At 44.2% G+C, this 15,014-nt stretch overlaps 3 protein-coding genes across 4 annotated transcripts in view; 1 reads left to right on the top strand and 2 right to left on the bottom strand.

Annotated features, from left to right (window-relative positions):
- The window catches only part of LOC107140205 (SAP domain containing ribonucleoprotein), a 55,931-nt gene extending 52,505 nt beyond the window's left edge, over positions 1-3,426 (bottom strand). For both annotated transcript variants that reach the window (XR_007349303.1, XM_015483261.2), the window contains exon 1: positions 3,324-3,426. Coding sequence is in view for 1 of the 2 variants with exons in the window: in XM_015483261.2 (XP_015338747.1) it covers positions 3,324-3,359 (36 nt within the window). In the remaining variant the exon portion in view is untranslated. The remainder of the gene's footprint in view (positions 1-3,323) is intronic.
- A 186-nt stretch (positions 3,427-3,612) lies between these two features.
- Positions 3,613-6,336, top strand: Ormdl2 (ORMDL sphingolipid biosynthesis regulator 2). Its single transcript, XM_015483260.2, has 4 exons — positions 3,613-3,768; positions 4,803-4,977; positions 5,137-5,288; positions 5,861-6,336. Exons 2-4 carry the CDS (start codon positions 4,804-4,806, stop codon positions 5,994-5,996), a joined length of 462 nt encoding a protein of 153 aa, XP_015338746.1. The 5' UTR covers positions 3,613-3,768; position 4,803; the 3' UTR covers positions 5,997-6,336.
- A 217-nt stretch (positions 6,337-6,553) lies between these two features.
- Dnajc14 (DnaJ heat shock protein family (Hsp40) member C14) lies at positions 6,554-14,947 on the bottom strand. Its single transcript, XM_048807716.1, has 8 exons — positions 14,809-14,947; positions 13,966-14,125; positions 12,007-13,472; positions 8,726-8,832; positions 8,401-8,520; positions 7,910-8,070; positions 7,717-7,819; positions 6,554-7,533 (listed from the first exon to the last, which is right to left on the bottom strand). The coding sequence occupies exons 3-8, from the start codon at positions 13,414-13,416 to the stop codon at positions 7,323-7,325; spliced, it is 2,112 nt and encodes a 703-aa protein (XP_048663673.1). The 5' UTR covers positions 13,417-13,472; positions 13,966-14,125; positions 14,809-14,947; the 3' UTR covers positions 6,554-7,322.
- Between the last annotated feature and the right edge of the window lie 67 nt (positions 14,948-15,014).

Genomic DNA, 15,014 nt, shown 5'->3' with positions numbered 1-15,014 from the left:
ACACACACACACCCAGCTTACAATCTAGCAGGGAAACAAAACTAGTGGTCAAGTAAACACTGTATAATTTTTTAATAAAAGTATTAGGCCTAGAGCATCATATGAAAAGTTGCCTAAATATATGTGTGAACAGAACCAGGAAGGACTCCTTGTTTGACTGCTATCTGAAGGGTAACTAGTAGTTAGAAGAGTTGAAAAGGGAGAGTGGCAGGAGCACTGCAGCCAAAAGTAAACTACAAGTAAGGTTCAGGGTTCCAAAGGAAAGGCACTTCATAGTGATTAAGAATATGAATTTTTAAAAAATATTTTTAGTTGTAGATGGTAACAATACATTTTGTTTGTTTATTTTTATGTAGTGCTGAGGATGGAACCCAGTGCCTCATTTGTGCTAAGGCAAGCTCTCCACCACTGAGCCACAACCCTAGCCCAAGAATATGAATTTTGAAGACAGTTTGGATATGACCATTTATTAACTGTGTGACCTAGGTCAGATTACTATCTCTGGGCTTTGGTTTTTACTTTTAAATGAAGATATAGAGATATTTCTTTAATAGGCTTATTATAAGAATCAGATCAGTTAATGTACACAAATGGCTTCAACCAGTACTTGCCACATAGCAAATGATTTGTGTTAGCAATCAATGACACACCCATTCTGAAGAAATGAAATAAAGTAAGATCACTGTAGTAGGCATGTGAGAAATTAAGCTGGATAGATCGGTAGCCATATAATTAAAAGGTTTTAAGCCGGGGAAAATACTATAATAAACATCTAACTGATGAAATCCTTCCCTCTCCAGATTCCATCTTCCACACTGCCAAAGAACACAAACTAATCATATTAGGTTCCTCCATTCAGATTTCCAAAGGCTCCCAGCTCTGCTTATGACTATATGACAAGAATCAGAACTCCTTATACAATTTAGAAGGCCCTTGTCAGTATCACTCCAATTTACATTTTTAATCACAAAATTTATCAACTTTCTAAACTACCTTCAGTCAGCAACGTAAGGCACTTCACATTTCAATCATACAAATGTCTAACAGTTCTCAACACTCTGATACTACTATACTTTTCTGTCTTTCTCCTTTACAACAGTTCCTTTCCTCGTGTTGAACTGGAAGTCTGGTATTGTTACAGTTCAAGCATTTTCAACCACAGTTCAGTCTCTCTTTCCAACTGTGTTAGAATGACTGCATTGCTAAAAAATTTTCAGAAGTTTATAGTTGATGTGGACTTACCTATCAATTCATAAAATATTTTTTCTTCCTACTTCAAAGTTTGTTTCTTTCTTCTAAAGTCCCATACTAAAGCCCCAAATTCTCTTCATAAAATTGAAAAGATATTTTTCGAAAGGCAATAAAACCCTAAAGCAACCCAAAAGTCAGGATTACTCTATCAAGATCACCAGTGGAACCAAGCATTAACTATCCAGAATAAAGATTAAAGGCATGGCTTCTTAACCAGAGGTCCATGGACTCCTCAGGTCAATAAGGTATTTTTATGAAGCCCCTCAAATCGCATGCAAAGTATGTGTACATGCCTTTTTCTGGGAAGAGGGTCCATACCTTTCATCAGAGTTTCAAAGATATCTGTGACCTCCAAAAGGTTAAGAAGCACTCTAGAGAAAAAGCAAAGACAAGCAAATATGATTAAAGAATGAGCCCAGTTTAGACCCTCAGGAGTGCCACATGTTCTCTTAGACTGTTAATACTTAAAACCAAGTCAGAGAACATTATGTAAAAGTGACTTATCCAAGTAAATGCAAATTTAATATGGGGCTGATAAATACTGATTTTTATGGAAAAAGGAACTCCACAAAACTCCATAAAAAGTCATGGGGCAGCTGATGACTTAATCTAGGGTTTCAAGAATGGAACAAATAGAAGAAAATATTTGCTCTTCTATTTATATTAATTCTCATTCATCTAAAATTTATCTTCAGTGTCTTATACAAACAGTACAGAAGTACATAAATTATACAAATTGTGTGTGTGTGTGTATATATACACACACACACACACACACACACATACACACAAATGGAAGTTGTTGCTCAGTTTTTCTTACTTGTTACAGTAAATATCAGGAGACTACTGATATCATTTACACATTCCAGCACCATCAAGCTAACAGTACCTCTAAAAACACTAGTACAATTTAGAATCTAATAGTTAAGAAATACGTCGACTTTCACAGAAAGGCTTATGATTAAGGATAGGACCTTTTCCTACATTTACTCCATATTTTTCTTTTCTTTTTTTTAATTCAATCAGGCATTAAAATTTAAAAGATCAGTTTTCAGTTTTCTCTCAATCAGCCTGGTTTGTCCAAGGTTCCCAGAATGACAGGATGAAAACATCTAACGGAAACTACTTGTGAAATCAAAAGTATACACAAATAATCAAGATATTCTTTTAACTCTTCCTAAAAGAAAGTACTCTCTCCTTCCAGGAGAGTATAACAAAACTACCAAAAGTTCCAAAAGATACAACTTAAAACTCTGATTCAGAGTGTCACCCAGTGGAGACAGCAAGAGATGCAGGGTCCATCAAAGATCAAACAGGGCAGAGATAATCTAACCTTGCAACTGTTTTTCAAAAATACTGCAGCTGAGAGTTTCTCTCTGGAGGTTGGGGGTGACCAGAGCGAAGGCTGGCAGTCAGAGGTAAATTGTGAGAAAACTGGAAAAACTTTTAAGCTGAGGTGTTTTATTTTTACAAATTCTTCCAGCTGCCTCACTCCCAGGTCTTTATTATAGGGAGGTCTATATTCTGCGGCCTCACGCAGGTTTCAAAATTTGCCCAGGGGGCGTAAGCCCACCTATAAAAAGGGATTGGAAGCATTTTCTGGATCCTGTTTGGTGACATGTTCCAATAGAAATAAGGAAAAATGAGTATCGTCTGCTAACAGTAGTATCTCAGCTTTAGACAACAGACAGGAAAGTATCAATTCTGGGGAGAAAAACGGGTCCTGGGTCCGGCACAGGGACCGGAGGAGGGACTACTGACGTAATGCGGTTCTGATGAGAAACGAGGAGTTCAGCATAACAGATAGAAGGCATTTGCACGGCCCGGTGAGCAAGGGTGACGGGAAATACAACAATAGGAAGGAAGACGAAATAACAAGTAAAGATACCAATAAAACTGTGAGAAGAAATGGGAAATTAGGGGAGGCCTGGGAAGGGAGACAAAAGAACTACGGCGGGAAATGAAGTGGAAAAGCCTGAAAGAAGGACATTTAGGAAAAGAAGACGCAAGCCACTCTCCAGAATTCAGTTCCCAGAAGAGCCCACCTAACCCCTTCCCTCACTTCGCGGTACCTTCAACTTATGGAGCTCCACCGTCTCCGTCGCCATCTTGTTACCCCTCCACTTCACCAAACCCCACCCCCCGCGCCTCCGCCTCCGGGAGCTCCCGCCTAGGCGTGAAGATTGAAGGCCGACCAATCGTTGCCACTCTTACTCAAACCCCGTACTATAGGCTCTTCCCATTAGTCAATGGCTGGCGTCGCTCTCTTGCCCCTCAGTAACTTTCCCAGCTCTCTGAAAGGTGGGACACAGAGAAAGGCGGGTTCTGAATTCTCTTAATGACAGAAAGGGCGGCCAATTGTCCGTCTTCATTACAGTCTGCCAACCAATTGGTGGTGACATCGCTGGTTCTGTTCCACCAATAGGGAGCCCGCAGGTGTGGAGGCTACTTCCTGGAGACCACAGGTATAGGAGCTAGCGCCGTGACCCTATACGGACGTGCTCCTGAAGCTGGCAGGTATGGGCTCCGCTGTGGATAGACTGGAAAGGGTTGCGGAGTGAAAATGAAGGGAGGAGGAAAGGGCGGCGGGAGGCGGCACGTGAAATACCGAGAAAGGAGTGCTGAAGAGAGCCCTAGAAAGCCACCAACGAGCGAAAAGAGGGAAGCTAGGAGTTGTATGGGGTGTGCTCAGTACTAGGATTCAGGGAATTTTAGGGAGGGCAAGAGCTGCTTCCTAACTACCTATCCTCTGTGTTAGACCTAGCACTATTTATTTATGATACTGGGATTGAACCCAGGGGCACTGTGCCACTGAGCTACATCACCAGCCTTTTTTTTTTTGAGAAGGGGTCTCGCTGAATCACCGAGATCTGCAGTCCTCCTGCCTCGCCTCAGCCTCCCGAGTGTTAGCACGATTTTAGTAGCCACGTTCAGACTAGAACTGCCCCTAGCAAAACTGGGGCACCACTCAAGGCGCTAAGCTCAGGTCCCTTTCTGGCCCAATTTAGAAACTGGGCAAGTTCTTGTAGCCTCCACGCTTGAGGGAAGGAATGAGGTTACTAGCCGCTGACATGCCTAGAGACAGGTCGGACAAGCCCCAGCGAAAAAGGTGGGGACTCGAGGTAGCTTTACTCTAATCCCTTGTATTGGTCCCAATTGATTTTACGACTCTTCTGGAACTTTGGGTATATGTGGCCTCTTCATCATTCCTTATCCTTAAGAAAGGTAAAGTGAGATACTCCTATTTTCCCCTGCTCCTAGAAGTGGATACCCCAAGCCTAGGCTTACTGCCTTGTTGCAGTTGAAGTGTAAGGATCTGAATAAAAATCACCACATCTCTACAAGAAGGATGGACTATTCTTGGCTTTTCAAGTTTTCCCCCCCTAGTCTTTAGTTTTTCCTTTCTGCATGATAGGGAAATTCTTAATTTATTGATTCCCAATAGAATTCAGAGAATTTTGGCTCTTCAGGAGATAACTATGGGAAACAAACTCAAACAGGGGTTGAGAGGAAATTGAGTTGGACTCCCACCTGATCCCTCACTGTGGTAGGATGAATGTGGGGGTGGCACACAGTGAAGTAAACCCCAACACCCGAGTGATGAATAGTCGGGGCATCTGGCTGGCCTACATCATCTTGGTAGGACTGCTGCATGTGGTTCTACTCAGCATCCCCTTCTTCAGCATTCCTGTTGTCTGGACCCTGACCAACGTCATCCATAACTTGGTGAGCACTAAAACATGGCCCTTGTACCAACCCTAGGTCTTTCCCAATCGGAAACAAAATTAAATTGGGGACTTTTATCTTCCTTTTGGGGTCTCAGCATAATTCTTGGGTAGAAGGACTACTTTCTATCCCTAACACCATCCTTTTCCCTCTTCCCAGGCAATGTATATCTTCTTACATACAGTGAAAGGAACACCCTTTGAAACCCCTGACCAAGGAAAGGCTCGGCTACTGACGCACTGGGAGCAGATGGACTATGGGCTCCAGTTTACCTCTTCCCGCAAATTCCTTAGCATCTCTCCTATCATACTGTGAGTCTCTGGGGATTAGGGTAGACGCTGGATTAGAAACAGCTCCAAAAACCAGGTGGAATGGCTCATAGAGAAGCTTTTAAAAAGCAGACCACTCATCTAAGACCCTTTGAAGATACTATGATACACTAGTCCTGAGCCTATAGAGAACAGTAAAAAGTAAAATTCAGTAATCAAGCAATCCTCACTGCCTCCTTGGACACAGGAGAATAGAGAAAGAACTGAAGAAATATAAGACACCAACTAATTTTACACTTCTAAAAGCAAATAGATTAAGGCAGAAGTGATATTAATCTTCAAAAACTGGGCAGTAGAAGCAAAAAGGACTCTTAAGAGTCATACAGGCTGAAGCAACTTCAACTATCATTGCCATTTGTCATTAACAACAAACTGCCTTGTAATTGCTAGTTAAAGCTACTGTGTGTTTACTCCTTTGTCCCAAAGTAAATACTATTGATATAGCTGGAATATTCTCAGATATCCAAGGATATTTAAAATAAGACACTTCAAAAAAGCAAGAACAGGGATGTGGAAGGCCAACCTCACTCATTCTATTTTTTTTTTTCTCCCAGCTATCTCCTGGCCAGCTTCTACACCAAATATGATGCTGCTCACTTCCTCATCAACACTACCTCACTGCTCAGTGTACTGCTGCCTAAGTTACCTCAATTCCATGGGGTTCGTCTCTTTGGCATTAACAAATACTGAGGGATGGGGCTAAGAACAGTTCCACGGGCATGGAGAAGGTGCTGGAAAATAAGGCTATAACATCTTCCCCTTTGTGTGTCTTGAAAGTCCGAGAAGTATACAACCTCTCCCCAAACTCTCAGAAAGGGCAGATTGGGAAATGGGGCTCCTGGGCCCAGCCCTGCTATGTGCAAGATTCTTTGAATCCGGAAAAGCAGATGGGGTTAAGAGCCAAATCAACAGGAAGGTATCCAAGTTTGGGCAGCTTGTTTGGTGATTACATTTTTCCATATCTTCCACCCCTACCACCTTCTAGCTTCTGCTTTGTCTTTTCCTTATAATAAAGTAACTTTTTCAGTGATGGCTACAATTCAATCAGCAAGAGATGTAAGGAGATGTCTTCATAATGCTGGGGAGGAAAGATGCAATACAAATTCTTTATATAAAACTGTAAGCAATTTTTTATCCCTTCTCCCTTGGTCCAATAGGAGATCCTCTTCACTCATATAAAAGTAGGGAAAGGATTCTCAAATGAGAAAAAAGGGCTGTAGCTATATAGGCAAAGAAGAAAGGGAAGATACAGGTTGCCAGTTATATATTTATAGAAAGATAATCCCCTGGCTTTAAATAGATATGTACATACAAATATGAACAAACTTAAAAAAATACAAACCCTTGGATCACAAGAGGGCTTCTAGGAACCCCTTATCCTTTCCCCTCACCCAAGGGCACAGGGCATGAGTCTGCTTCTTAAAAATTATTAATTTTGGCCATCCTTGCAGCAATAAGCCTGAAGTGGGATGATTTTCCCACAAGGTAAAAGTCAGAGGAAAAGTTCAGTTTACACTCTTTGAACTCTATGCATCTTCAAAATTAGGGCTACATGCTTTCTTGTTCTGTCTTTTAACTAGTATATCAGAGTAAAGGAGGGGGCTTCCCCCTGAAATGGGTCAAGAAATAAGATAGACTCAGTTTAAAAAGCAGGGGTAGGGTAATATCATCTGCTATAAAAGCAAATGACAAGACAAAGGCATACAGACCCCAGGGAAATACCCAATTCCCATACCTCAAAGGGATACATTGTCCAGCCTAGGTCCAGGCCTTAGGTTCTTTGCTCTAGCCACCCCCTGTTTCTTTGGTATTGTCAGAAGACAAGATTCAGTTCCTGGGTGCTGGGGGAGGAAGGCGAGTGGTTCAGGGGCTTCCTACAAGTACTGAGTGAACAATTTAAGCTTAACATTTTCCCTTTTTAAAATATTTAAAAATAATCAAATCAAACTCCATCCTGTGCTGTACACAGCCCTTTTGACTCCCTGACAATGATTTGAGGAAAAAAGAGAAGGGGCATCAACGTTGGAAGGGCCTCCTCACTTTCTTCCGCCGCTTCGGTTTGGCTTCTCCCTTGGGTACTGTGCTGTTGGGTTTGGAGGCTGCAGTGGCCCCAGGGCCAGGCTGAGGAGCTGCAAAGAAGTTCCCATTGGACATCTGGCCTGGGGGTACTTGAAAGATCCGACTCAAGAAATCCTGAAGGTCAGCGGGAGGGGCATCTGGGGTGGCTCTGAGGAGGAAAAAAAACAATATGACAAGAAATGTTAAGAGTCATATGCTTACTTAAGGTACAGATACATTGAGTTAGTTCCCAAACTTCCTAGAGAGGTACCTAGGTGTTCTAAACAGCAGATCATCTGAAACCACATTCAAAACCAGAATGGTGGATAGGTAATTGAGGAATACCACCTACCTCTGGCGACCACTGGTACCTGGGATCCGAGAACCAAATGAGATGTGATAGGGAACTCTGTGGGTATCTGGGGAGATTCCAACGCGCTGGCATCCAGCCCACTCTGCAAACAGGAGAAATAATTAGCCAAAACATCATAGTTTAGACCATATGCGATGAAGCAAGCCCATATTTCTAGAGGATAGATGTGTACCTGTGATGTCATAGACCTTTCCATCCATCAGTGCAAAGTAGGTAATTTTGAGGCCCAACATGCTTGATTCTGCCCAAAAGTCTCCTTCCTCAGCAGGGTGCAGCCTATTACACTCAGCACAGTATCTGGCACTTTTAGGTTCCCGGTCCATTTCAAACCTCCTGAAATGCAAAACAAAATGATAGTTCCTTGATAGTTACCAAGCCTACATACAGCAATGCTAGTAATCTCATCATTGTTGTCAAATATAGCTAAAAGATTTAAAATTATCTCCACTAGGTTGTTACATATGCCTGTTTACACTATGCCCTCAATTTTCTATCTTAGCTAATTTTTCTGTCTTACCGCTAATCTGAATCAACCTCTTGATAGTACGGCTAAGGTACAAACCTCACCATCTGTATCCTAAAATTACCAAAAATACTCAAGAAGAAAGTCTTTGTTACCCAGTTCCTGAGCTGTGGCTGTCCCATCCCTGTCCTATATCATACCTATGCTTTCCTTGGCATCGGCTACACATCATGGTATTCATTGCTTCCTTCAAGTCATCTTGCAGCTTGGACAGAAACTCGTTCACAGACCGGCTCAACTCATTTTCTGCCATTCGTTTCCTAAAAGAAAGCCTTTGTAAGTCAGAGAATACTGAGGGAGGGACAACAAGAGGGGCATCTATTCACCCCTTGAACTACCTGGCTCATCAGAAGAAAGTAACTGCAGTTCTCTTTGCCTGAGAGCCTCCATCCACAAGTTCAGGGGCCTCTCCCATTGAGGAATTTTCATTTTATCTCACCTAACAATTTCCCATCTCTAACTTACATCTCATATTCCTTCCGCCTTTCAGGGTTGCTGACAATGTCCCAAGCTGCCCGCAAAACCTTGAAGGCCTCTTCAGCCCGGGGATGTTGATTTTTATCTGGATGAACCTACCAGAACAAAGAGATTTAATCACAAATCCATTTCAACCCTCTCCCCATCTTAGGTCTATTCCCATATAACAGAGTTCTCTTTCATCACCCTTTTGAAGACTCAGTATACCTTTTTTTTTTTTCTTTTTTTAAGTTGTAGATGAACATAGTACTTTTATTTATTTAATTTTATGTGGTACTGAGGATAGAACTCGGTGCCTCACACATGCTAGGCAAGCATTCTACCACTGAGCTACAACCCCAACCCTTCAATATGATTAATTATGCTGGCTTTGCCCCTGGATCTGGGTTCAAATCCCAGCTGTAATTTATGAGCTCTATGACCTTGAATATATCTATCATGAATTTTTTTAAATATTTTTCTTTAGTTGTAGTTGGACACAATACCTTTATTTTATTTACTTATTTTTATGTGGTGCTGAAGATCGAACCCAGGGCCTCACACATGCAAGGTGAGCACTCTACCGCTGAGCCACAATCTCAGCCCCTATCATGAATTCTTAGGAGGATTAAATAAGAATACATGTGCCAGGCATAGTGGCATATACCTATAATTGTAGCTACTCAAGAGGCTGATGCCTCAAATTTGAGACCAGCCTCGGTAATCTAGCAACAACCTTTTTCAAAATAAAAAGGGCTGGGGATATATCTCTGTAGTAAAGCACCCCTGTGTTCAATCCCCAGTACAACAAAAAAAAAAGTCTAGGGCTAGGGGTAGGGGGAGTTATTGCACTGAATCTGGCACTAGGGTGACTCACCATCCCAGTTTGCCTGAGACTACCCCAATTTAGCACTGAAAGTTCCACATGTCAGGAAACCCCACAACCTCAAATAGGCAAATAGGGATGGTTGGTCCCTTTACCTGGCACACATATACTAAGCCCTTGCACTTCAGTTTTATAATCAGCCACAAAGAGTTCCAAAGATGCCGGGCATGGTTGCACACGCCTGTAATCCCAGCAAGTTGGGAGGCTGAGACAGGAAGATTGCAGTTCAAGGCCAGCCTCAGCAATTTAATGAGGCCCTAAGCAACTTAGCAAGACTTTGCCTCAAAAAATAAAAAGGGCTGGGGATGGGGTTGTGGCTCAGTGGTAAAGCGTTTGCCCAGCACATGTGAGACACTGGGTTTGATCTTCAACATCACATAAAAATAAAATAAAGGTATTGTGCCCTACTACATCTAAAAATAAAATACTTAAAAAAAAATAGGGGGGTAGGGCTGGGGCTCAGTAGTAGTGCACTTGCATAACGTGTGAGGCACTGGGTTTTATTCACAGCACTGCATATGAATAAATTTTTAAAAAAATAAAAGTTTATCAACAGCTGAAAAAATATTTTTAAGAGTCAGAATAGCTGGGCATGTAGCTCAGTGGTAAAGAGTCCCAAAGATGTTACATGTTCACACTCGTCCTTTCTCTAACTAGAACATTTTCATATCCAAAACTTTCTACTATAATCTGCTTTTTTGTCTCCAAAATGAAATAGCATATGAAGATATCAGAGACTAGTGTGTGCCTATAATCCCAGTGGCTAGGGAGGCTGACGCAGGAGGAAAGCGAGTTCAAAGCCAACCTCAGAAATTTGGCAAGGCCCTAAGCAACTCAGTGAGACCCTGTCTCTAAATAAAATACAAAAAAGGGATTGTGATGTGGCTCTGTGGTTGAGTGTCCCTGAGTTCAATCCTTGGTAAAAAAAAAAAAAAAAAATTGTCATAGGCTTATAATAATTCAGTCTTTCTTTCATGACAAATAATAACCTCTCTTTCTACAGCTTCCTGATTGTTACTATCCCTGTTCCCAAAAATACAGAGATATAGTGAGTCTCCTCACTGATGCCCACCCCTCCCCCAACAAAGAACTTTGGGTGTGTAAAGGGAACTTAACCTTATTTTCACTCCAAGAGAAGTAAGTTGAAAATGAGAATTTTTGTAAGAATTATATCCTGCAGGAGATAACTGCTAAAACACACAAAGGTAAAAAAAAAAAAAAGAACTCTACTAGTAGTAACAATCTGAGGGTAAGCAGTTGCTTCTACACTAAGAATATCTTAGGCTATCCACTAAGGGGTATGCATTTTCCAGTTCTTTGGTAAGTTACAGGCCTGATTGTACCATTAATCATTAAGGGAAACTTTGGTTGCCCATTCCTTTTTGGTGTCATGTAGTCTTTGAAGTAATTTGCATACTATGATGTATAACCAGTCCAGCTCCATAACCAATGGAAGTAGGTCTCCATTGCAATTTACACACTTTACTTACATTCATAACAGTTTTAGTTGTAAAAAATATCAATAACAATCATGTATCTAAAAAATAGCAACTTAATACCTACTTCTAATAGCAATTTGACTGCATGCTAGCATTAAACCATTTCCTTCAAGCATATGGAATATCACAACTCCTACCTATACACAACCTTATCACTAAAAGCAACCATACTTTCAGGTACAAATACATATGCATATACTTCTTTGTGATTTATGTTCCATTTTCCTGCCCTTTCATATTCTGGGTTGCTGATCTAGAAATACTATGTTTTTTCTACCTGGTCCTGGAGTAAACATTCAGGTGCACTCCCTGAATCTTCCCAGACTAGATCCACACTTGCCTATCTAGGAGAGACAGCAGGGTTGCCCCATGTTTAAAAATCCTCCTTTATTCAGGGGAGAGCATCTGAGGTACTCTGTGACTAGCAGGCTCTTCCCCACCCTAAAGGGATTTCATCTAGCTATTCCAGGATGAGTGAGTTCAACAATGCTTGCTATAACAAGTTCCAAAGGAGGACAGGAGCAAAAATCATGACAAAAAAATACTTTAAATGGAAGGAAGGTCAGATCCCATAGTACAGAGAATAAGTCTTTATGAGCCAGCCACCGTGGCACACACCTATAATCCCAGCTACTCAGGAGACTAGGCAAGAGGATCATAAGTTTGAGGTCAGCCTGGGCAACTTATTGAGACCCTGTCTCAATATATAAGACACAAAGGGCTGGGGCTATAGTTCAGTAGTAAAGCTCCCCTGGGTTCAATCCCCAGTACCAAAAATGTCATAAGAATTTTATCCGTCAGCTTCAATTGATTTTCTGAGTTTCCTTTATTGTCTCCCTAAAACTGAAACAGAAAATAAAATATGGAAACAAAGAGGAATAGGAAATACAGGGAAGAGTACTCACCATCACTGCCAGCTGCCTATAGGCCTTCTTCAGTTCAATATCTGATGCTGTGGTTTCAACCCCAAGCACATGGAAAGGGTTTAACTCATCCTCAGGAACCCCAACCATGCTCAAGAGTCGAGCCACTTCCTCTTCCGGATGGCAGTAGCGTCCACTAGCTATAGGTGTATTCCCCTGCCTATTAGTCCTCTGCTTGACCCAGGGCAACTCCAGCCAACCCCACTGAACTATTCTTACCAGCTGCTGCCATGGCCTGCTATCTCTCAGCACAGTCAAGCAATGCTGCACGGCTGGAGAATCCAGCCAAGAGAAGAGCCAGGTGGCCTTATCCCTCCAGCCTAAGCGGTCACCCAGTCCCACCAGAAACCGCCAGCCCAACTGTAGACAGCCCAAAAAGAGGGCCAGTGCCAGGAGCAGCAAAGCACCCAGTAACCTAAGAAAACGGGTGAACAGTCCTACCCCATAGTAAAACCCTTGGCGTAGAAACTGGAACATCATCTGGGCCCAGCCCCCCACCCTCCCTGCCCAGATTCCCACCCAAACTCGAAAAAGGTCCAGATCACTGCCTTTTAGCTGCCTGCATGCATAGATGAGATGGCCACAAGTTTCCACATACTCTCCCACCAATACCAGCAGTTCAATCAGCCACCAAAAGCCTGCCTGTCCAAGCTGACATAGTTCCTCTGCTCCCCACAATCCCAGACCTCTGCGCTTATCTGCCTGACTTCGTTTTCTGCCCAACCGATGTCGACCAGGAGACCTGGGATCTCTACGTCCACCCTCCCGAGTATCCTCCTTGGTTGGAAAGCGATGTCGCTGTCTCCGAGATGGGGGTTTCTTTCCGCTGGACACACGTGAAAAATCACTGGGGAATTTAAGAGGTTCCTCATCATCGTATTCCTCTTCCAACTCTTCATCTTCCCCCAAGGCTGGAGAGGTACAATGGTGACAAAAGTTGCTAGAAGAGCCATCTCCTCCCTCAGAATATGGCCCTTCAGGGACTCCAGGGGTTCCCTGGCAGTTACAAGCAGATGGAATGGAAAGAAAAGAAGGGTTCCCATCCTCTTGGTACCCGACATCATTCTCTCTTGAGAGTTCCTGGTCCACTCCTGACTCTTCTGAAGATGCCCCACTCTGATCAGGGTCCTCTCCTTCCCTAGGTGGTCCTGGACCCCTTGGGGGGCCATGGCTTGGATCCGACCAGTGGGATGGGTTTGGGGGCCGTGTGTACTTAGGACCAGAGTGCTCTGTGAGGCAGCGGGTACCATTAGGAGCAGTCCCTGCTGAGTCCCTGAGTCCTGAGAATGAAAGTATTTCAGGGTCCGCAGAGGATCCTAAAGTCCTGAGGGAGGCACCACCACTTTGGTGGGCTCCACACAACCCTCTTTCTCCAGGGGGCTTCTGGGCCATGACCCCAGGGCTTCCTGAGGGTTTTAGGTCACAGCCATCATTATAAGTTCAGATGCCTGGAACAAAGGTATCAAGATGGGGATGGTCAAGGTGGGAACCAAGAGAAGAGTTAAACAATCTTAAAGTGGGGACATATTCAGTGTAGGCATCCCCCTCATTATCCCAAGTTTTTCTAGGGCATTCATTAGCCCTAACAATAAGCCAGAACCAGACTAACTGCATCTTTGCTTGACATACATATACATATATACATACATACACACACACACACACACACACACACACACATACACACCACCGATCTCCGTAGTCTTTCTTCATTCCCCAGGAAGCTATAATCTTCAATCAGGAAGAGAGGGAAGGACAGCAAAGGGTGTGGTCCGGGGGTCACTCTTAAGAAAAAGAGAAAGACGGTCGGAAAGGGGGCGCCGCAGACTGTCAGAAAAAGGTGGGGACTGTGCGGCCCTCAAGGAAAAGCTGGGGGCGGAGCTCAGGGTTGCCCCAGGGAACCCTCCGACCCGCTAGATAGAAGAGGTGAAAGTAACGTACCGAAGAGCCGCGGTAACTCCTCCCCCTTGAGCAGCTGGGCCTGGGGCCAGGGGGAGCTACGAGTGCAGCTCCCCCGGCTCCGCCTCCCGTTCACCCTCTGCTTCCGCCTTCCGTCCCCGCCGCGGCCACCGACCTGAGCCTACTTCCACTTCCGGGGTCACTAGGGAAGAGACAGGAAGAAAAAGAAAAAACGGTTGGCAGAGGTGCGAGCCAGTCTAGCTAGCGCCGAGTCGAATTGGAGGCGGCCCGGTGGAGCACTGGCCCCACCCCTTAAAAGGCCCTCCGCGGGCTGCAATGGCTGTCCCCGCAGGTTGAGCCTCTGCGAGCGAAGCAAGTCGGTTCTGCAGCAATGCCTGCGGGCTGGGAACAGACTCTCAGAATTGCTCTGGCTGTATTCCTGGGCTTTGCCCAGATTGGGAGATGAAAAACAGCTACCAGGCCACGCATAGTCTGTTTCCTTTGCAGACAAAACGGGGAGCCATGAGAAGCCACCGTCTGGATACCTTCCTTGACGGCTGTAGCCAAGACAGAGGCCCCTTTGTATCCTATAGAGATGGAGCGAAGGAGTGGGTGCCCCGGCCAGCCCCAGCCCTGCTTCTGAAGCGCTGCCCCTCCTTTTCCAGCAGCCCTCAGCCTCCTCCGCTCCTGACCCAGCTGGCGAGCTGCCCCTAATAACTATAGCTCCCACGCCCCGGACCCGCCCCCTCTGGACGCGGTTCCCACACCGTGTCACAGAGCGAGGCCAGGGGACTGCGAGCGTAGCTCTGCAGGACTCAGAATCACAACGAAGTGCAGCAGAAAACTGCACTAATCTGCGTGCTATTTTGCATCTCATTTGCATACCGATCCTCTCGGTAGATGTCTACCTTCGCCCCGGTCCCCACGCAGACCCTGCAGAGTCCCCTCAGCGTACATGTCTAGCCTTACAATTCTGTTAGTGCCCCGTCTTGCTCCGCAAGTTTTTCCCCCCAGGAGTCCCCGCCAGCTCCCCCAGATCAGTAAAAGCCCCTTCGCGGTTCCCCGATCCAGACTACCCGGTTCTCCAAAAG

This window comes from Marmota marmota, unplaced genomic scaffold (genome assembly GCF_001458135.2).
Source record: "Marmota marmota marmota unplaced genomic scaffold, marMar, whole genome shotgun sequence".
In the NCBI taxonomy this organism is placed as follows: domain Eukaryota; kingdom Metazoa; phylum Chordata; class Mammalia; order Rodentia; family Sciuridae; genus Marmota; species Marmota marmota.
The sequence above is the reverse complement of the archived record's forward strand: the minus strand, read 5'-3'. Positions and strand labels throughout refer to the sequence as shown.

Bases quoted from the DNA above. Each gene is read 5' to 3' on its own strand.
- Dnajc14 (XM_048807716.1), bottom strand. From the start codon at position 13,416: ATGGCCCAGAAGCCCCCTGGAGAAAGAGGGTTGTGTGGAGCCCACCAA. The intron at 8,071-8,400 runs GTATGATATAGG...TTTGCATTTCAG, and splicing joins CGATGCCAAGGAAAGCATAG to GAGGTTTGAAATGGACCGGG. The intron at 7,820-7,909 runs GTACACATCTAT...TCCTGTTTGCAG, and splicing joins AAAGGTCTATGACATCACAG to AGTGGGCTGGATGCCAGCGC.
- Ormdl2 (XM_015483260.2), top strand. From the start codon at position 4,804: ATGAATGTGGGGGTGGCACACAGTGAAGTAAACCCCAACACCCGAGTG. The intron at 4,978-5,136 runs GTGAGCACTAAA...CCCTCTTCCCAG, and splicing joins CCAACGTCATCCATAACTTG to GCAATGTATATCTTCTTACA. The intron at 5,289-5,860 runs GTGAGTCTCTGG...TTTTTCTCCCAG, and splicing joins AGCATCTCTCCTATCATACT to CTATCTCCTGGCCAGCTTCT.